The 20,561-nt window shown below is 53.1% G+C and overlaps 2 protein-coding genes across 5 annotated transcripts in view; one reads left to right on the forward strand and one right to left on the reverse strand.

Moving 5' to 3' along the window:
* Positions 1 to 810: 810 nt before the first annotated feature.
* On the forward strand, positions 811 to 18,190 carry MAP4K1 (mitogen-activated protein kinase kinase kinase kinase 1). Its single transcript, XM_045846935.1, has 31 exons — positions 811 to 1,027; positions 1,201 to 1,258; positions 1,376 to 1,466; positions 2,220 to 2,284; positions 3,958 to 4,013; positions 4,103 to 4,150; positions 4,341 to 4,383; positions 4,473 to 4,545; positions 5,032 to 5,163; positions 5,575 to 5,637; positions 5,736 to 5,817; positions 6,471 to 6,587; positions 6,824 to 6,902; positions 7,414 to 7,472; positions 7,553 to 7,596; positions 7,677 to 7,721; positions 8,689 to 8,731; positions 9,128 to 9,290; positions 9,367 to 9,449; positions 9,818 to 9,902; positions 10,757 to 10,833; positions 10,925 to 10,985; positions 11,894 to 12,002; positions 12,084 to 12,142; positions 12,325 to 12,428; positions 12,951 to 13,125; positions 13,366 to 13,428; positions 13,612 to 13,701; positions 13,786 to 13,856; positions 14,754 to 14,809; positions 18,006 to 18,190. Exons 1-31 carry the CDS (start codon positions 929 to 931, stop codon positions 18,073 to 18,075), a joined length of 2,463 nt encoding a protein of 820 aa, XP_045702891.1. The 5' UTR covers positions 811 to 928; the 3' UTR covers positions 18,076 to 18,190.
* A 99-nt stretch (positions 18,191 to 18,289) lies between these two features.
* Positions 18,290 to 20,561, reverse strand: part of RYR1 (ryanodine receptor 1) — a 114,345-nt gene continuing 112,073 nt past the window's right edge. For all 4 annotated transcript variants that reach the window (XM_045846699.1, XM_045846697.1, XM_045846698.1 and 1 more), the window contains 5 exons: positions 19,726 to 19,882; positions 19,291 to 19,355; positions 19,102 to 19,202; positions 18,866 to 18,917; positions 18,290 to 18,520 (listed from right to left, as the gene is read on the reverse strand). In XM_045846699.1, coding sequence (XP_045702655.1) covers positions 18,425 to 18,520; positions 18,866 to 18,917; positions 19,102 to 19,202; positions 19,291 to 19,355; positions 19,726 to 19,882 — 471 coding nt within the window. In that variant the 3' untranslated portion in view covers positions 18,290 to 18,424. The remainder of the gene's footprint in view (positions 18,521 to 18,865; positions 18,918 to 19,101; positions 19,203 to 19,290; positions 19,356 to 19,725; positions 19,883 to 20,561) is intronic.

Here is a 20,561-nt window from a genome sequence, read left to right on the forward strand (position 1 = left end):
GGCTCCTCAATACCGCCAAATTGCACCCTGTCTGCAGACTACAGTCTTGTGGGTGAAGTCGAGTGCCCCATGTGTGCTGTCAAAAGTTATGTGGGTATAGCTCTCTCTTGCCCTGGCTGGTGTGGCTCAGTGGATTAAATGCCAGCCTATGAATCAAAGGGTCGCAGGTTCGATTCCCAGTAGGCTCATGCCTGAGTGGTGTGGCAGGAGTGGCGGGGCGCATCCCCAGTGAAAGACAACCACATATTGATGTTTCCTTCTGCTTCTCCCTCCCTTCTTCTCTAGAAATAAGTAAATTTTAAAAAATGTTATGTGGGTACAGGAAATGTGGGTACAGATTCTGCTCACTGCACTCACAGACAAGTGTCACATGTGGAAGTATGTGCTCTGGGTACATATTGTGCACGTGTATATCCAGGCATATGCACGTCAACTGGTGTTCACTCTGCACAGGGGAGTTTCACTAAGTGTATGTCAGTGCCCAAGGTAAACACTAATATACACTGAATGGTCATCCCTGTGCAGGCCTGCCATCTCTCTGTTGTGGCCAAACTCGCATTCAGCAGAGTTCAAGTGTGGTTTTTAGCCACCACCTAGAATGGGGGAAGGGGTGCTCACATACCCACCAGATCACACTTAAGGTAGTTTGCATCTGATTTACATTCAGCTCAGGGCCATGAAGGTGGAGAGGGGTCCCCTGGGTCCCAACACAAGCTGCCCCTCACAGGCTCTCAGGGCCCAGGGGACAGGGGGTGGAGCCGGCTGCACAGCCCTGCGCTGGGGCAGGAAATGAGAGTGGGGAAGGGGGAGGCCACAGCCAGTGGAGGCAAGGCGGGTGCAGGGTGTGTGGGGAGGGAGGGAGGTGCCAGCTCTTGAGCTCTGAGGCCCTGCTGGCCCCTGGGCACAGGCCCAGCTCCGGCTCCCAGGAATGGACCTCGTGGACCCCGACATCTTTAATAGGGATCCCCGGGACCACTATGACCTACTGCAGCGGCTGGGTGGCGGCACCTATGGGGAAGTCTTCAAGGTGAGGACACTTCTCCTTCTCCATCACCCTCCAGCCAGTGGCCTTTGGGGTGAAGCCCAAGAGGGGAAGGGGGTGAGAAAGGGTCCCAGTCCTTGATGTTGGCTCAGGGATGCGGAAGAGGAATTCAGGGGAATGGAGCCTGCCTGCCTCACTGTCAACTTCCCCTTTACAAGGCCCGAGACAAGGTGACCGGGGACCTGATGGCATTGAAGATGGTGAAGATGGAGCCCGGTGAGGAGAGGATTCAGGAGCTCCTTCCCCACACCCCAACTCCACTTCTTGGGGTACTGGGATCATCCCCATGCTTCTTCCCTGCAGTAGACTTTTCTCTCCCACCCCTCCTCGTAGATGACGATGTTTCCACACTTCAGAAGGAAATCCTTATCTTGAAAACTTGCCGGCACGCCAACATCGTGGCCTACCATGGGAGTTATCTCTGGTAATGAGCCTCAGACCTCCCCTCGACCCAGCCCCTACCCCAGGGCCCCCATTTATGACCAGGATGCCCCCCAACCTGAGCTCCAGTCATGGATCCACATTTTAACTGAGTCACCCCAAACTTGATTCCTAGTCCAAAGTTCTACTTTTCTGACCAGAACATCCCCTAATCTCTAACCTCCAATTCAGAACTCCCATTTGGGACCAGGGGTCCCAAAATTGATCTCTTCATAGTAATCAAATCTGAAACTAAGTCCCCTAAAACTAATGTTTCATTATTGTGCCCTTTGGTTCCCCCAGTTTCACTCTCTGCTCTTTTAATATGATCCTCTACTTTCTCTGACTGCCAAATTAATATCCCAGATGCCTCAGTAATGACTCTGTCCCACAGTCCTGGCACCCTGGGTCTCTGTCTCCCCTCTGAACTTCCTCAACCTGAGAGATCTCTGCCCTGTCTCCTAGATTAGCATGGGACAGCAAAGGGTGCCCTGGGTTAGGAGCCCAAAGATACGAGTTTGAGGCCAGTGGATCCTGAACGTACATTTCCTCTTTGAGCCTCAGCTTCCCCACCTATAAAATGGAAGTGGGATGATTTTACTCTGTGGGCAAGGAGAGTTAGAGGTGACAGCTGTTACTCAAAAAGTTCAGAACAAGAGAGTGAACCAGGGTCTGCGCAATAAAAAATAACTTCACTGCTGTTATTATTATTGTTATTGTTGTTGTTGTCGTTACTATTACTGCTAAACTGTTGTAGGCTGCAGAAACTCTGGATCTGCATGGAATTCTGTGGGGCTGGTTCTCTGCAGGACATCTACCAAGGTGAGTGGAAAGGCAAGAGGATCCAGGTAGTCCCCACCCCTCCAATCCACCTCTCCTGTCTCTCTGTGTCTGTGTCTCCTGGAACTGTTTTTCTGGTCCATATTTCACACAGTGAGCCCCTCCTTTGGCCCTGGGCTTGGCCTGGATGATGCTGGGGGTACTGTGGTTACCAAGTGGGCCCTGGGCCCTTCCCACCAGCACCTGACAGCCCCAGTCTTTCTGTATGCAATGATCTTTCTACTCACCCCTCCCCATCTTCCTCTGTGCCTGCATTTTCTCACCAAGGTCTATTTGTGTTTGAGTGTTTCTGCATTTCTGGCTCATAGTAGGTGCCCCCATTTTCACTGAAGAGTGAATGAATTTCTGATTCTTTCTCTCAGACTGCTTTTCACTCTCAGAGCATTTGAGGGCAGGGTGGAGTAGCCTGTGATCGCCTCTCAATTTTTTATGCCTACCTCTGTCTTTCACCATCTCCCTGTCTCCCTCCAGCCCAACACCTCAAATGTTAGAAAAGGAAAGAGTTTGTTAAGAAGTTCTCAGTGGGGCCCTGACCGGTGTGGCTCAGTGGGTTGGGCGTCATCCCACAAACTGAAAGGTCACTGGTCACTGGTCAGGGCACATGCCTGGGTTGTGGGCAAACCCCTGGTTGAGGAAGTGCAGGAGGCAACCAATCAATGTTTCTCTCCTTCTCTGTCTCTCTCTCTTCCCTTATCTCTAAGAGTAAATAAATAAAATATTTTCCTAAAAAGTCCTTTGTGGGGAAACTGAGGCCCATAGAGAGGAAGTGACTCACACAGCTGGACTGTCAGAGCTCGTCTCTGTCCACCTCTCTGTCGTTTCTACTCCAGCCTCTGTGTCTCTCTTTTTCCTGGTGCCTGTCTTCCCACTTTTGGGTCTCTGACCATCTTTCTTTCCCTGTCCCAATTTGGATCTGTTCCTGCTTCTCCGTCGGTCTCTGTCTCTGCCTTCCTCATTTTGCAGAGCCCCGTGCCCCCTGCTCGGAGCCCTCCCATGGCTTCCATTTCCCTCTGAAAAGCCCAAGCTCCTCACAGTGGCCCATGAGTCTGACCACCACTGCGCCCCAAGCTGAACAACCTCATCTGCGGTCTCCCCTCCGCTCCACCCACTTGGCTGCTTTGCAGACCCACCAGGTGCCCTCCCGCCTGCTGGCCTCTGTGCTGGCTCTGGTCCTGCTCCAAGCAGGACTGCGCACATCTCCACCCTGTCACCCTCACGGAACAGCCTCCGCTGGCCAGCCTCTGTAAAATGTCATAGCCTTCCCACATGTTTCCTGTTGTCCTTTCTTGCTTTTTATTGTTTATCAGCATTTTGTGTACTGCATGTTTTACTTATTTATCTGGTTTACTGTTGGATGTTCTTTCCACAAAGGTAGGGATCTGTCTCTTTCATTCATAGCTGTGTCCCAAGTACCTGCCATGGTGCCTGGTACACAGTGGACACACTGCAGATGTCTGTTGAATGAATCTGTCTCCCTCTGCCTTCTGGTTCCCTCTCTCTACCACTGACCACCCCTCTGCCTCCCCTCCCACTTGTCCCATCCTGTACCCCCTCCCCACGTGGCACCCTCTCAGCCAGTTTGGGCCAGGACCAGGGGCTCCCTGGGTCAGGTTTCCTGGTTCCCAGCCAACACTGTGCTGGGGTGACCCTTGCAGTGACAGGTCCCCTGTCAGAGCTGCAGATCAGCTACGTCTGCCGAGAAGTGCTCCAGGTAAGGAAAGGCCTGGTGGGCCTGGGTGGGGGCAGGGCCCTGCTCCAGCCCCCAGGCTCTCACAGCCCCATGCTCACCCCTCTCCACAGGGACTGGCCTATCTGCACTCACAGAAGAAGATACACCGGGACATCAAGGTGGTCTAGGGGCAGAAAGGTGGCACTGGGTGGCATTGGTGGATGGGAGGCCCAGGAGATGGGAGTGGTATTTCAAAGGCTTGGGGTAGGATTGCGCTGTGGGGTAGCGGTCGGGGGCCAAGGAGTGGAGGCAGTGTTGGGCTAGGGGTAGTGGTCTCTGACAGCCTCCAATCCCTCCTCCTTCCCCCAGGGAGCCAACATCCTCATCAATGACTCTGGGGAGGTCAGACTGGGTGAGTGTGACTTGGGCCTAGAGAGGCGGACTGGCTGAGGGCTGGAGGGGATAGAGGACCTTAGGTCACTGTGTCTCTCCTGCCTCCAGCTGACTTTGGGATCTCGGCACAGATCGGGGCAACGCTGGCTCGACGCCTCTCTTTCATTGGGACACCCTACTGGTGAGGGATGTCTGGCAGGTGGCTGGGGGTGGAGTGGGCGGCGGTGACTTTTTCCACCCAGACTTTTGGACTCTTCTTCTGGCTCTTCTCCCAGCCTCTGACTCGCTGTTGAACATTTTACCTTCCCTTCACCTCCCTCCTGAGTTTTCTCTTTATCTAGGTCCCCTGGGCCCCTCTGCACCTCTGTGTCTCAGTGTTTGTGTTCTTACCCTGATCTGCCTTTCCCTATATGTTGATGTCTGTCTTTTTTCTGTCCCAGTGTGTGACTCTGTCTCTCTTCCTATATCTCTCTCTCTGCCTTCCTAGTTGTCTCCATCTTTCATCTTTATCCCTGTTGTCTCTTTCTCTCCATCTTTACCATTCTCTCTACAGCTGGCTCTGTCTATGCCCCATTCTATTCTCTTTCCTCCCCGCACTGCCACACCAAGGAGTCTCCCTTCCCCCTTCTTATGTCACTCCTGGCTCTCTGAGGGTCTCTGCCTGCAGGATGGCTCCAGAGGTGGCAGCTGTGGCCCTGAAGGGGGGATATAACGAGCTGTGTGACATCTGGTCGCTGGGCATCACAGCCATCGAACTGGCTGAGTTACAGCCACCGCTCTTTGATGTGCACCCTCTCAGGTAGGCACGTGTGGCTGGTGCCTCTGTGCCCAGAGACCCCACCCAGTCCCGACCCTGAACACCCCCCACCAACCTGCTTCCCCACATCAGAATCCCCCTACAGGAGACCCCCTTTCCTTTGAGCCCAGTCTGAGACCCCTGAGGATCCCCTCAATCCAGAGTGTCCTTTCTTCAGCCCTCCACACCAGGAACCCCCATCTCAGGGGTCCCTGTCTTGGGCTTCCCTGTGACTCACGTCGCTATAGAATGGGACATGTGGTGTTCCCTGGGAGGGGTGTCCCAGGGCACGGTAAAGCCCAAGCGTCTTTCTCATTCTGTTCTTCACTTGCTGCCTGCCAACTTCATTGCTACTGGGGGCCCCTCTTGCCCCCACCTGGAGTCTGAACCCCATGTTCTCTCCTTCTCTTCTAGAGTTCTCTTCCTCATGACCAAGAGTGGCTACCAGCCGCCCCGGCTAAAGGACAAAGGCAAATGGTAGGGACGGTGAGATGAGGGAGGGCAGAGCCAGGGCTGATGGTCTGATGGGAAGTGTCTGGGTGCCTCACCAAAGGACGTGGCCTCTTCCTCCCAAGGTCGGCTGCCTTCCACAACTTTGTCAAAGTCACCCTCACCAAGAACCCCAAGAAACGACCTGGTGCCACCAAGATGCTCAGTGTAAACCTTCCCTCCCTGAAACCTTCCCAGACTCTCACCCTGGAATTGCCCAGGGCCTCATGGCTGCCTAGAACATTGATGGTTTAGTTCCACAGAACCACATGGCCCTGGTCCCTCAAATTCCCCAGGACCCCTCAAAGACCCTCCAGCTTGTACCCCAGACCCTTTTCTAGGATATCTTTTTTTTAAGGATTTTATTTATTTATTTTTAGAGAGGAAAGGGAGGGAGATAGAGAAAGAGAGAGAAACATCAATGTGTGGTTGCTGGGGGTCATGGCCTGCAACCCAGGCATGTACCCTCACTGGGAATCGAACCTGCGGCACTTTGGTTCACAGCCCGTGCTCAATCCACTGAGCTATGCCAGCCAGGGCTTCCAGGATATCTTGAGTTGTTAAAACTCACAAATTCCCAAGGGCCTCAAGACCCATCCATCCCTGGGTGAACTCTGGAACAGAATTTTCCAACCCCCACACCGGGATCCCTAAATTCTTTTAATTCCTTCAAACTCCTCAGAATTCCCTGGGCTTCTGCTGGTTCCCCAGAGCTTCCTGCCTTCTCCCACTGTTCCCCTAGACAGGTTCTCAAGCCCCTGCCCTAACGTCTCCTTCTGCACCAGCCCTCAGCCTGCTGACACCCTCCTCCCCTCCCCTAGCATCAGCTGGTATCCCAGCCCGGGCTAAATAGAGGCCTGATCCTAGATCTTCTCGACAAACTGAGGAACCCAGGGAAGGGGGCCCCTGTTGGTGAGATTGATGATGAGGAGCCTGAGGTGAGGGGTCTTGGCTGACAGAAGCTCTGGTACCTCCCAGCGTTTGCTCAGGCTGTGCCCCCTACCTGGAACACCTCCCTGCAGCCTCTCGTGGGAGGGAAAAGGGAGGGCGGATGGGAGGCTTGGCACAGCGCTGGGGGCATAGAGGTTATGGGAGAGTCAAGGGCTCCAGGCTGAGCCCACAGGCTGTGGGCTGCTGGCGGGCAGTGGCCTGATGCGGCTGCCGCCCTGCCCAGCCACCCCCTGCCATCCCTCGGCGGATCAGATCCACACACCGATCCAGCTCGCTGGGGATTCCAGATGCAGATTGCTGCCGTGAGTAGAGTCCTCAAACTTGGGGACCCTTGACCCTATAATAGATCCAAGAGACTCTCTTCACCCCCACATCACTCATCACTTCCAAACAGACCTCGGAGACCCCCACCACCATCTGACCCACAACTGACCCCAGAGAACCCTGTTACTACCTGACCTCTTAAGGTGACTCCAGAGGCCCCGCTCCTCTGACCTGCAGACAGACCCCATCAGGGCTCCCATCACCACTCTGACCCCCAGAGAGACCTCAGAAATATAGCAGACCCGATTCCCAAATGGAACCTGAAACCGAGCACTCTGTCATTACTTTGAGCCCCCATGTCCCTAATCCCAAACCCTGACCCCCAAATAAGACCCCTATAAACCAAGATCCCTCCCTTTAGGGGACAACTTCAATCCTAAGATGCTGCCCCCGCCCCCTCCCCCCAATTTCACTGTATTTCACTGTATTTCTAAATCCATCTCCCTAGCTCACTATGTGTTACCTTGCCCCCCACCCTCCAACTTCCAGGGCGGCACATGGAATTCAGGAAGCTCAGAGGAATGGAGTCCAGACCTACAACTGACACTGTGAGGTGCCCCTCCCCACCCCCTGGCTCTAGACACCCTCCCTGTCCCCAGGCCACCACTGACCCTTTGGTATCCCACAGGCTCGCTTACAGCCCCCCGAAGACCCCAGGAGCAGCAGTCCTAGGTCAGGGGCCCTCGGGCTGGGCGGGGAGGGGGCTAGGATGGGTGTGGAAACTGCCAGGGCTCACGCCTGTCACTCCTCAGGAGGCACCTGTCAGAGTCCGATGATGACTACGACGACGTGGACATGTAAGAGAGGCCGCACCGCAGCTCTGTGGGTCCTTGCCTGGCCCCTGCATTTCTGTAACCCCTGCCTTGCTTCCGCATTGACCCCAACCTCAGCCCAGCTCTCCTTCCACCACTCCTCCCGACCCCTGACTGGACTCTCCGTGCGGCTCCCACCTTTCTTCATCCCAACCTGTGACCCCATCGTAACCCCCAACCCAGCCCACACTCTCCTCCATCCCCAACCCTTGTTCCTTAACCCCACCCAACCTCAACCCTTTATCTTCCTTCACTTCCGACGCTGGACCATCAACCCTGCCCTAACTCCAGTCCCTGCATTTCTTCCACCTTCTGTAAGACCTCTGCCTGACTCTTAACTTCAGTCCCCACCTGCCTTCAGCCTCAGTTCCTTCCAGAATCCCTTCTGCTCCAGCCTGAGCTCTTTCCTCATCTGTCTGGCTCAGCCCTGGACCCTCCTCCCCATCCCAGGCCCCAGCTCCTCCTAGATGTTGCTCCAACCCCCAGACCTCAACTGCAGCCCCAGACCAGCCACAGGACTTCATCCTTCCTCATCTACTCATAAAACCTCAGACTAAACCTTGGCCCCTGGGAATTTCCTGCACGCTAGACCTTGGATCCCAACCCCAGCCTCAATCCCAGTGGCCAGCCCCCAGCCTGCAGGCCAGTGTCAGCCTCAGGGCCCACATTGTGTCTGTAATGGGCTCGCACGTGGCTGGGCACTGTGGTAGAACCTGACCCCAGGAGCACAGATGATCTGTGTTGCTAGGTGGCCATGAAGATTTAGACTTGATGCCTCGTCAGTACTTGATCTCCAAGAGCTGCTCTTGCTGTCGTCATCATGCTGATTAATTCGTCCTTTAGTCCTCAGCTCCAGTCACCCCTAGCCCTTCTGAACTCAGACCTCCAGCCCTGAACCACCCCATCCTTGTTCCTCACACCTCCACCTGCTTATCCTGTCTTTGTGTTTCAGCCCCACCCTTGCATATGACACACCTCCTCCACTGCCCCCCAAGGTGAGGTCCTGGTCAGAGCTGGGGGGGCTGGGGGCCAGGAGGTCACAGTCCTTAGATGCTGGGATACTGGGTGTTCTGGGGCAGGAGTCTGGGGCACCAGGACCCTCAAAGTCTGGGAGGTGGGACCATGAGCCCATTCGGGTGTGGAAGCAGCACCCCTGAACCAGTATTTAGCCTGATGGACACTGGTCAATAGCTGGTGCACCCAGCATTAACCCTTTAGTTGCTGCAGTGTGTTGATGTGGGGGCAGAGGGGGAGGCTGGGGTGGTGGCAGCATGTGGAGAGGGTCAGGGCTGTGACCAAATTTCAGTTCTAGCTGAGGCAGGTAGATAGAATGGTGCCCCCTCTTGGAGATCATCTAATGTGTTCCTTACCCCTCTTCCCTGTCTTCAAAGCCCAAGTTCCGTTCCCCATCGGACGAGGGTCCCTGGGGGCCAGGGGAAGAGGAGCAGCTGAGCCCGGGGGTGCTGGTCCGGTGTGCCAGTGGTCCTCCCCCACGCAGCCCCCAGGTTGGGCCTCCCCCAGCCACCAGAAGCCCTCATCTAACTGCCCATTCAGGTAACAGGGCAGGCTAGGGTGGGAGGTGGGCAGGGTGGGGGGCTTTGGAAGCTTATTTTCCCCCATCCTGTCTCAGAACCCTCACTGTGGAACCCACCCCCGCGAGAGTCTGATCAGCCCCCACTGTTGCCCCCCAAGAAGGATAAGATGAAGAGAAAGGTGAGGCCAGCTGTGCTGGGGACTCACACCTCTAAGTGGGACTGGGGGTGTCGGGTGAGGTGGGGGTGGGAAGTGTAAGAATGATTATAAGTGACATTTGTGGAGCAGATATCCTCAAGCCCAGACATCGCTCTCATGTCTTCACGTGGTGTAAACCTGTAGAGATAGAAGTAGATATTATCCCCCATTTCACAGAGGGGGTGCTGAGGCAGAGAGGGGTATGGAGCCTGCCAAGGTCATAAACCTTGGAGGAAGACAAGGCAGAATGGGAACCCTGGCACTCTTCCTCTGGAGTCCTAACCACTGCGCCTGCCTGTGTGCTCCTCCTTCTCGCTGGTCTCCTGCCCTACTGCCCACGGCCTGCCCAGGGATGTGCCCTTCTTGTCAAGCTGTTCAACGGCTGCCCCCTCCGGATTCACAGCACGGCCGCCTGGACACACCCCTCCACCAAAGGTGGGCATTCAGGAGGGTCGCAGAGAACTCAGGGTGGGATGGGGAGGGGCCTTGACGGAAGGTACAAGGGCAGGGGCCAGGAAGGGTCTTCATAGGGTGGGGAGGGGCACAGCTGCGGCAGGGACCGAGCCTGCAGCTAAAGGGGCCAAAGATGGGTACTGTGAAGTTGAGTTGGAGAGTAAAAACTAGGAAATTAGGGTTTGGGGGCTCTGAGTATCAGATATAGCTGAAAGGTCAGAGTTTGGGGTACAAGATGGGGGACAGTTGGGCCCCAGTCACCTCAGCTGGAGGTTAATGGCAAACTAAGATTAGCATTTTGGGGTCAGGAGTTTTAGGGGTTAGAATGTAGCACAAGGATGGCAGAGTCTGGGGAGCGAAGATATGGAGACAGTCAGTGAGCGGTAAATGTTAAAGAAACAGCATAGTGTTTGGGGAGTGTTGCGCTGGACAGAAAAAGCTGTATTTGGGGGGTGTGAGTGTGAGGATCAATGCTGAGACAGGGTAGCCTCCAGGGGCCAGATCGAGGGAGGGAAGAGAGGGACAGAACCTAGAGGGCTATCTGGAGAGGCGTGTCCGATGTCTGGGTCAGCACAGGGGACAGAGGGCCAGGGTGTGCGGGGCAGAAACAGAAGACCCACCAGAACGTGGGGAGCCAGGCAGGTGAGAAGGAGACCAGTCCTAGGGACTGGGTCAGGGTTTCAGTTCAGATTTGGGGACACAGGCTGGGAGTGTTGAGGTGGGCGTGTGGACTAGAGAGCTGAGGGTCAGGGCTGGAGGACAGAGTGCCAGTGGTTGGGATCGGACAGGTGGGGGTCTGCGAGGTACCCCCAGATGAAGCAGGCCTTTCCCCCCAGATCAGCACCTGATCCTAGGGGCAGAGGAAGGCATTTTCATCTTGAACCGGAATGATCAGGAGGCCACGCTGGAGATGGTGAGGGACAGCACCCGGGTGGGCCGAGGGCAGGGACTGGAGCTGGGGGTGGCCAGGGTCTCACAGGAGCTGTCTCCCCCATTCTCTGCAGCTCTTTCCTAGCCGGACTACATGGTTGTACTCCATCAACAATGTCCTCATGTCTCTCTCAGGTCTGGCTGTGGGGGAGTGGAAGGGCTGGGGTTGGAAGGGAAGGGGTCAAAGGTCAGGGGGTGGGGAGGTAGGTAAGCACAGCTGATAAAAGCCTAGGCTCCTGGCTCACAGAGCCTGAGGTTCAAGTCCTACTCACTCTGTCACTTGGAGCAGGAGACTTCTGCTCCCTGTCTCAGTTTCCCCATCAATGAAATGGGGCTCACGCCAGTTCCCACCTGTCAAGTCAGTTTTGAGGGAATTTTACAATAAGTAATTTTTACCTTTCTTTGATGTTCATTAGAACTTACCCCACACTACTAAAATAGAGTGAGCAAGTTATAGATTAAAAATTTGTGTCATTGTTTTATAAACATTTTGTGTAAAATAATTTCTTTTTTTAAATATATTTTGATTATGCTATTACAGTTGTCCCATTTTTTTCTCCCCCTTTTCCCCCTCCACCCTGCATCCCCTCTCCCACCAGCATTCCCCCACTCAGTTCATGTCCGTGGTTCATACATAGAAGCTCTTTGGCATGGGGAAACACCAAGCCAAATAGGATTCATGAGCTAGTTAATATCTATGATGACAAACTTTAAAATAGTTTCTAGATAGGTTTCTTCCTGAACTTTGTAATGTGTATTCATCTGACCACTTAAGTGTCCACAGTTTCTCATGTGGCTACAAGCTCTGAAGGGCAAGGAACATAATTTCTTTTACTCACCACTGTTCACCACTGCCGAGGACAGTGCCTGGCCTCCAGGGGGTGTTTAAAACATGTCAGTGGAAAATAGTAAGTGGAAAGTGCTTAAGGTTGGAAGGCTTGGGAATTTCAGACAAAGCAATGGGGCCAAGCGAAGCCGCTGGGAAGGTGGGAGTGTCCAGTGTCCGTAACTGCCTGCTTCCCCTATGTATATGCACACTGCAGGAAAGACCCCCCACCTGTATTCTCATAGCATCCTGGGCCTGCTGGAAAGGAAAGAGACCAGATCAGGAAGCCCCATCTCTCACATTAGTCCCCACCGGCTACTGGCAAGGTACCAGCCCCTCATGGCACCACAGCCCCTGTAATCCCCCTCTTCCTGCCTACCTTCCATTCCCGCTACCTTCTTCTGCAGGAAGAACATGGTCTCCACCAAGATCCAGGACACCAAAGGTTGCCGGGCCTGCTGTGTGGGTGAGAGAGAATCTCCTGGAGAGAAGATAGGGGGCTGGACTGGGCAGGGCTCGGGCTGCTCCACCCAAGGGGTGTGCAGGGTTAAGGCAGGGTATCCAGAGCCTGGGGAAAGACATGTTGCCGTTGGGAGCGGGAAAGGGGAGAGAAGACTGACCCCAACATGTCCTTACCCACCCCCACAGCGGAGGGCGCGAGCTCGGGGGGCCCATTCCTGTGCGGAGCATTGGAGACCTCCGTGGTCCTCCTTCAGTGGTACCAGCCCATGAACAAGTTCCTGTTGATCCGGGTAGGAGGGCCTGCAGCGGCTGGCTTCTATGGAGGGTTCCATGAAACCTCCAGTCTTTGTCCCAGTCTCCCCCCAAGGCTCTGCCCACCTGCTGTCAGAACTGGAGGCTCCCGGTTCTGAGAGCTTTATAATCCTTAAACTTTGCCCCTCACCTTTGACCTAATTATGCTTCTAATCCCTGTGCCCCGCCCGACCTCCGGTCTCTAAGGAGACCCCATTCGGGTCCTTTGAGCCTCTGAGTCTTGGCTGCTTTTGAAGCCACGCCCCCGGAGGCCCTGCTTTCCTGTCAACGGGCAGCACGCCCCCAAACGGAAGCCACCACGACTCTGAGGGCACACGTGTCCATTTCTAAGGAGGCACCACCTAACCCCCCGAGGCTTCGACCCCTGAAATTTCTATATTGACACCTCCCAAGTCCGAGGCCCAGGAAATACTTGGGAAGCCCCAAGCTCACTCTCCTTCAAGACCCCGCCCCTCGCCCCAAGCCTCCTCTGAGCCCGCTGCTCCCCTTGAGCTCCGCAGCAGGTGCTGTTCCCGCTACCCACGCCTCTGCCAGTGTTCGCGCTGCTGACAGGGCCAGGCTCCGAGCTGCCCGCCGTGTGTATCGGCGTGAGCCCGGGGCGGCCAGCGAAGTCGGTGCTCTTCCACACAGTGCGCTTCGGCGCGCTGTCCTGCTGGCTGGGCGAGATGAGCACTAGTGAGTAGGACCCGGTCTCGCTGGGGCGGGGCTGACGGAAGGGGTGGGTCGGTGGCTGGGCGGGGCTTAGGCCGAGGCGTCCTTTACGCTGGCTATTGAACTTGGCGTGGAGTCTGGTCGGGGGGGGGAGACGCGGGTATAATAAGTGGGGTTTAGCCTACTAACTCCGGGATGGAGAAGATGCCAAGGAGGAAGGCGGAAGGCGGCGGAATTGGTCCTTGAACCCCTCTTCTCAAACAGAGCACAAGGGACCAGTACAGGTGACCCAGGTAGAGGAAGACAAGGTGATGGTGTTGATGGACGGTAAGGACGCTCCTCCCTCTTTCCCTCCGTGTTCCTGGCTTTCCGAACCCAGACCCTGTGCCTCTCAGAAACGCTGACCCCTCCAGGCCTTGTTTTGCTTCTCACATTGAATTTATTGTCCAGTTCCTCCGTAACTAACCTTCTAAGCCCCGCTCTTAAAGGCCTCTCTTTATCCACTTCTAGGGTCTCTGAAGCTGGTGACTCCAGAGGGGGCCCCGGTCCGGGGACTTCGAACCTCAGAGATCCCCATGACCGAAGCCGTGGAGGCTGTGGGTATGTGCAGGGGTGGGAGAGCCTGGGGTCCAGAGGGGAAGCTCACGTGATCCCCAAGGGTAACAGGCACTGCTTTCCTCCCAGCTATGGTCGGGGGACAGCTGCAGGCGTTCTGGAAGCATGGAGTGCAGGTGTGGGCTCTGGGCTCTGACAAGGTAAGCTCCCCTCTCAGGAGACCCACAGCCTGCCCCTCCCACGCAGCCATCTCACTCGTGGGATGGACCGGGAGAACTGAGTCAGGGCGTGAAGTCCTAGAGGAGAGGTTTCCTTCAGCCTCAGTTCAGACAGGTCCCCTTCTCTTTCCTGGGGTGTCTTGGGTCTAGAGCTCATCCCAGGCCGTGTGTGACCGAATGCAAGAGACTTTGCCTCTCTCTGAGCCTCAGTCTCCCCACAATAAAACAGGGGGGGGTTTTTTGTTTGTTTTTTATTAGATTATTTATTTATTTATTTATTTATTTATTTATTTTTAGAGAGGGAAGGGAGGGAGAAAGAGAGAGAGAAACATCAATGTGCGGTTGCTGGGGGTCATGGCCTGCAACCTAGGCATGTGCCCTGACTGGGAATCGAACCTGCGATGCCTGGTTTGCAGCCCACGCTCAATCCACTGAGCTACGCCAGCCAGGAAAACAGGGGTTATTATAGAGATATGTGGGTGGTTAAGAACATGGACCAGACTGCCTGGGTTGGAATCCAGCTGAGTCACCTTAGGCAAATGACTTAACCTTCCTGTGCCTCACTTTCTCAATCTGGAAGACGGGGCAAAAATGGTGCTTAGCTCACAGAATACTACGTGTCAGACCATGCCCTTACATATTTGTATGTTATTTCATCTTCATGGTCGCCTATGAGGTGGGTATTGTGATTTCATAGGTTAGTGATCTGAGGCACAGAAAGGTTAAGTAACTTGCCTGAGGTCACACAGCTGGTGAGTGGTATTAGCAAGAATGATTATATGGGGATCTGAGGCTGGAAGTTCAGAGAACTCCCGCCTGTTCTCTTTAAGGCAGAGGGAGGAGCGTGCTAGCTACTGACACACACATCTTCTCCCCCAGCTGCTTCAGGAGCTGAGAGACCCCACTCTCACCTTCCGTCTGCTTGGCTCCCCCAGGTACGGACTTGGGGAAGGGGACAGAGAATCTGGGAGGGGAGCTTCTGATTTGGAGAGGGCATCCTGAGGTGTCTATGGTCACCTGAGTCTTTGGCCTGGATGTTCTGTCACCTACTCTTCCTGTCTCCATCTCTGCCCCTGTAGTCCATCTTGCACACGCCCCTTCACCCAGACTCCCTAGATGTTGTTAAATTCTTAAAACCACATTTGCTTTAGCTTCTATATATATTTTTTTTCTATGTGTGTGTGAATTGCAAACGTGATGCCCATTTACCCCTGTATTCTTCAGTGTATGTTTACTAAATCGAGCAAGGGCATGCTTTTACAACTCACAGTGCAGCTGCCAAGATCAAGAAAATAATATGGAGATATCACTATCTTCTAAGCCACACACCCATTCTAGTCTCACTAGTTGTCCCAATGATGATTTTTCAAAGATTTTATTTATTTATTTTTAGATAGAGGGGGAAGGGAAGGGGGAAAGAGAGGGAGAAACATCGATGTGCGGTTGTCTCTCACATACACCCTACTGAGGACCTGGCCTGCAACCCAGGCATGTGTCCCGACTGGGAACTGAACTGGTGACCCTTTGGTTCATAGGCCAGCACTCAATCCACTGAGCCACACCAGCCAGGGCCCAATGATAATTTTTATAACCAAAAAATAATGCTTTTTTTTTCTGGCCCAGGATACAATCCAGGATGACAGGTTGCACTTGGGAGCCATGTGTCTTTAGTCTTTAGCCTGGAACATTTCTTCAGACTTTCTTTGTTTTTCATGACCTTGTCACTTTTAAAAAAAGACTTATTTACTCATTTCTACAGAGAGGAAGGGAGGGAGAAAGGGAGAGAGGCATCGATGTGCGAGAGATACATTGATCAGTTTCCTCTCGCTTGCCCCCAATTGGGGACCTGGCCCAAAACCCAGGTGTGTGCCCTGAACTGGGAATGGAACCGGCGCCCTTTCAGTTCACAGGCCAGCATTCAATCTACTGAGCCACACCAGCCAGGGTGACCTTGACACTTTTGAAGAATACAGGAAAATTGTTTTAGAGAATGTCCCTCAGTTGGGTTAGAGGTTTCCAGGTTCGGCATTTTGGGCAGGAATATCACTGAAGTGATGGCGCATCCTTCTCACTGCGTCGTATCAGGATCTGGGGCACGTGTCAGTTTGTCTGATTCCTGGTGATGCTCTCTTCGATCATTTGGTTAAGGTGTGCAGTTTGCCACATTTCTCCTGCATAAAGTTATTCTTCTCCCTTTCTATTAATAAGTACCATAGCCCCCCCTTATTTGCAGGGATATATTTCAAGACTCTAGGTCCTGAAACCTCAGTACCAAACCCTGTGTATATTACCTTTCTTTTCCTGTACACACATACCTATGATAAAGTTGAATTTATAAATCAAGCACATTAAGGGATCAACAATAACATAATAAAATAGAACAATTATAATAATACAGTCAAACCTCAGTTCTCAAACATCTCCCAGCTTGACCAATTTGGTTCTTGACCAAGTTGTTCATGAAAAAAAGGCCCTGGTTGTCTAAGAAAACTTCGGGTTTCAATTTTTCTGCCCAACCACCCATTCACGGTGTGATCACTCATGCATCTCTCAGGTGACAAAGTAGATTTGGTTTTCAAACAAACTGATTTTCGAACAGTTTTCCAGAATGAATGAAGTTTGAGAGCTGAGGTTCCACTGTAGATGATAATAAAAGTTATGTGGATGTGGTCTCTCTCTCAAAGAATCTTATTGTACTACACTCACCCTTTTTCCCATGATGATGTGAGGTGAGGCAACGCCTGTGTGACGGATGGACTGAGATGAGTGATATAAGCCCTGGGGCGTGGTGTGAGGCTTGGATGTAGCACTGAGGCACCATGGCAGTCCAGCTGGTGACTGCGGGCTACTAAGTGACTAGTGGGAGGGCAGTGTGTACAGCGTGGATACACTGGACAATTCACATCCCAGGTGGGACAGAGTGGGATAGCACAAGATTTAATCATGCTACTTAGAATGACATGCAATTTAAAACTTATGAATTGTGTATTTCTGGAATTTTCCATTTAATATTTTTGGACTGCAGTTGACCTCAGGTAATTGAAACCTTGGAAAGCAAAACCACAGATGGGCGGGGAAGAGACTACTGTATCTATTTAAAAAAATAGTTTATTTTTAGAGAGAGGAGAAGGGAAGGAGAAAGGGAGAGAAACATCTATGTTTGGTTGCTTCTTGTGTGCCCCTACTGCAGACCTGGCCCACAACCCAGGCATGTGCCCTGACTGGGAATTGAACCTGTGACCCTTTGTTTCCCAGTCCTGCGCTCAATCCACTGAGCTACCCCTGCCAGGGGAAGACTACTATATCTTTTGGGGAGAATCGTTGAAATTGTAAATACACACTTTCTCATTAGACTTTCATCTACTAGATTTTTGCCTGAATCTATTATTAGGATGGTTACTAAATGGTGATTTTTCCATTTCTATCATTTCTTCTACATTTATTAGTTGTCATTCTACTGTAGGGAAAAGCTCTCCCTTCACCATTTATGTGTGTGTGTGTGTGTGTCTGTGTATTTCAGCATAGTCTCATGGATTTCCATTTTATTCTATGTGTTATATATAATCTATTACTATCATTATTTGAGGCACAAATACTCCCAGATTTAGCCAATGAGAGCCCCTTCAAGGATCTCCTGTGACCTTTTGACATGCCAGAGGGGTCTTTTAAATTCTAAATCTGAATTGGTTGCTCTCCATGTTTGAAATCCTCCTGTGGCTTCAAGATAAATACCCAATTCTGGCCACAACCGACACCATGACTTCTGCAGCCAAGCCTCAGGTTTCCCCCCTCAAAGCCTTTGCGCAGGCTGTTCTCTCTGCCCTGAACACTCTTCCCTGTCTTTTCACCAGGTTCCCTCCTGAGCCTTGTTTAGGCTCCACTGTCCATTCCTGGAGGCACCTTGGCTGACCCCTGGGGCGAGGGGTCCCTGCCGTGGGACCACTGCTTCTTTGAGCTCATGTAACTCACTGATGCGTGTCGCTCTGCTGCTCTAGAGTGAGCTCCCCAAGTGCCGGGGCCATGTCTGCTCCTTCACTGCTACGGCCCAGCATTACCCTGTCACAGGCTCTATGAATTCCTTTATGAATGAATGAACAAATGAATGAACTGACTTCTCTCTCCCTTCCCCAGGCCTGTGGTGGTGGAGACACGCCCAGCAGATGACCCTACTGCCCCCAGCAACCTCTATATCCAGGAATGAGCCCCTGGAATACATCCCTGGGGAGGGCGTGTTAGGAACCATTCCTGCACATCCCTTCTCAACGGACCCACATTAGTGATCTGACATGCCCCTTTATCCTAATAAACATGACTTCAGCCTCTGCTGTCACCTTGTTTTTCCGGGGTTGGGGGAGGCCAGAATTCCTGGAGGCCCACTCCCCCCATCCAAATGTCAACAGTCCAACACAGTGATGTCAGGGGTGTAGCACAAACTTTATTTCTCCAGTTCATGGTCACCCTCCCCCAGGGGCCTTGGGAGGAGGGGTCTGGGGGCTAAGGGACTTGCTATGAGAATAAGGCACTTGAGGTAGGGGCCAGCTGGGGACGACTCAGCTAAGCTGGTCCTCGTACTGCTTGCGGAAACAATCGCCAGCTGGGAAGAAGTCCCAGCATCTCTCCTGGTACATCTTCCACACGTAAGACTCCTAGGGATGGGGATGGGGAAGACCAGATTGATATTGATGTGAGTTGTTTTTTTTAAAGATTCTATTTATTTATAGACAGAGGGAAAATGAGAGAGAAAGAGAGGGAGAGAAACATCAATATGTGGTTGCCTCTCACATGCCCCCAACCGGAGACCTGGCCCACAACCCAGGCATGTGCCCTGACTGGGAATTGAACTGGTGACTCTGCTTCGAAGTCCAGTGCTCAATCCACTGAGCCATACCAGCAAGGGCATGGTGTGGGCTTTTTAATACCACCTGCTGGTTGACCCTATATTAAAGCCCTCCACATCCCTGCCCAATGTCCTCCCATTAACATCCCCTTACCTGACCCGTGTGTTCCGTCTCATCCTTGTTTATCAGGTACATGAGGAAAAACCTAGGGGCAGGAGTGCAGTGGCAGACAGGTCAAGACCATCCTTATCTTCTCCTGGTTGGCTGGCTGGGAATCCACCCACACTGACACCACAACCACTTCCCAAAACTGGCCTAGGCCCCTTATCCCGCTCCTAGGTGTAGGTGTCCACGCCCCCATCCTGATTTGGCAGCGGGCCCCCGCTCACATGTAATTGGCCAGGTTGTGCTCCTCTAGCGTGTGGGTCTCAAACCCATGGGGTGTGGTATCGAAGTAATCACTGCCAATGCCACAGATGAAGCACTTGGTCTGTGGGTGATGGGAGACATCAGGTAGAGGCCTATTCAACTCCCCAGGGTGCCATAGTCCCTCTGGGTTGCCCCCTGCCATGACCTACCTCCATATCTTCCTTCACTTGTTCTTGTTGGTCTCGGAGCTCTCCAAAAGCATCAATGATGAGACCTGGGGAGGCAGGGTGCAAGTCAGTGCCCAACCTCTGGCCCAGCTCCGGCTATCTACCTCCGAGCCTCCCATCTCCCATCTCCCTCATCCCACCCTGCTTCCTAAAAACACTAATACCTCATGTTTATTAAGACACTTAATGCCTATGAATTGACTTAATTTTCATAACAACCATATGAAAATCCTATCGTTAATATCTCCACTATATAGACGGAGAAACTGAGGCCCAGAGAGATGACTTGCCTGAAGTCTTACAGTAGGGGAGGCAGACTGGATCCTGGGCCTGCGCTCTTAAAGGAGCTAGTTTGCCTCTAGGCACATACTGAGCCCTACTCCCACAACTCTCTACCCCCCCCGCCGCAGCACTGACCCTGGATGATGGCCAGCAGGATGACGATGACGAAGAAGAAGAAGGTGATGTCGAAGACCACCCGGTACAGCTCATATTCATCGCCGGCTGGGTCCTCAATCTCATCCCCAATGCCTCCGCCAGCTCGCACACCCACGTACATGTGAAACAAGTAGCACTGCAGGGAGAGGTGAGAAGCGTGTTGTTCACACGATCAGTCATTCAGCATCCCCGGGGCCCTGGGCTGCTGGGGCAGGAGACATAGCACTGACTGAGATGGCGCTGGGCCCTGCCCTCATGGCACTCACAGACATGGCCCAGAGAGTGACAGTGGTCAGGGCTGTGACAAGGAGAGCACAGGAAGAGGGGTCAGGGCTGGGAGGAGGGAGGCGCCATGTGATCAGGGTGAGATGGGGAAGCACAGGAAGTTTTGAGGCTTGAAAACCTGGGTGAGCAGCTAAAGCTTCCTGGAAGAGGGGACATGCACGAGCTGGAACATGAAGCAGGTGTTAGGTGGGAGACTGTTCCAGGCAGAGAAAACCACATGTGCTACGTCACTGCTGGGGAGGAAAGAATATATTTTGCTCCTGTGAGGAACTGAAAAAGTTTCAGTGAGACTAGAAAATAGAGATCCTGTGAGCAAGAGCAGGGAGGGAGAATAGGCCCAACCAATGGTCAGGGAGGGCTTCTTGTAGGAGGCAGCACTTAAGTGGAAAAAAGAGGTGTTATGTGAAGGGGTGTTTTGCACATAAGGCCAGGGTGGGAGGCAGAGAGAATGTCAGAAGTGAAGGGCTTGGGTCAGGAGAAAACATGGTCTTAGGGGAAGTGAAAGAGGACTAGGCAGTCAGAGAGCAAAA

The sequence above is a fragment of the Phyllostomus hastatus genome, unplaced genomic scaffold (assembly GCF_019186645.2).
Source record: "Phyllostomus hastatus isolate PE091 unplaced genomic scaffold, TTU_PhHast_1.1 phas_contig_5, whole genome shotgun sequence".
Taxonomy (NCBI): Eukaryota; Metazoa; Chordata; class Mammalia; order Chiroptera; family Phyllostomidae; genus Phyllostomus; species Phyllostomus hastatus.

Excerpts from the sequence above, each read along its gene's own strand:
- MAP4K1 (XM_045846935.1), top strand. The coding sequence starts at position 929 with ATGGACCTCGTGGACCCCGACATCTTTAATAGGGATCCCCGGGACCAC. Across the intron at positions 1,467-2,219 it reads TACCATGGGAGTTATCTCTG|GCTGCAGAAACTCTGGATCT; the intron begins GTAATGAGCCTC and ends AAACTGTTGTAG. Across the intron at positions 4,384-4,472 it reads CTCTGGGGAGGTCAGACTGG|CTGACTTTGGGATCTCGGCA; the intron begins GTGAGTGTGACT and ends TCCTGCCTCCAG.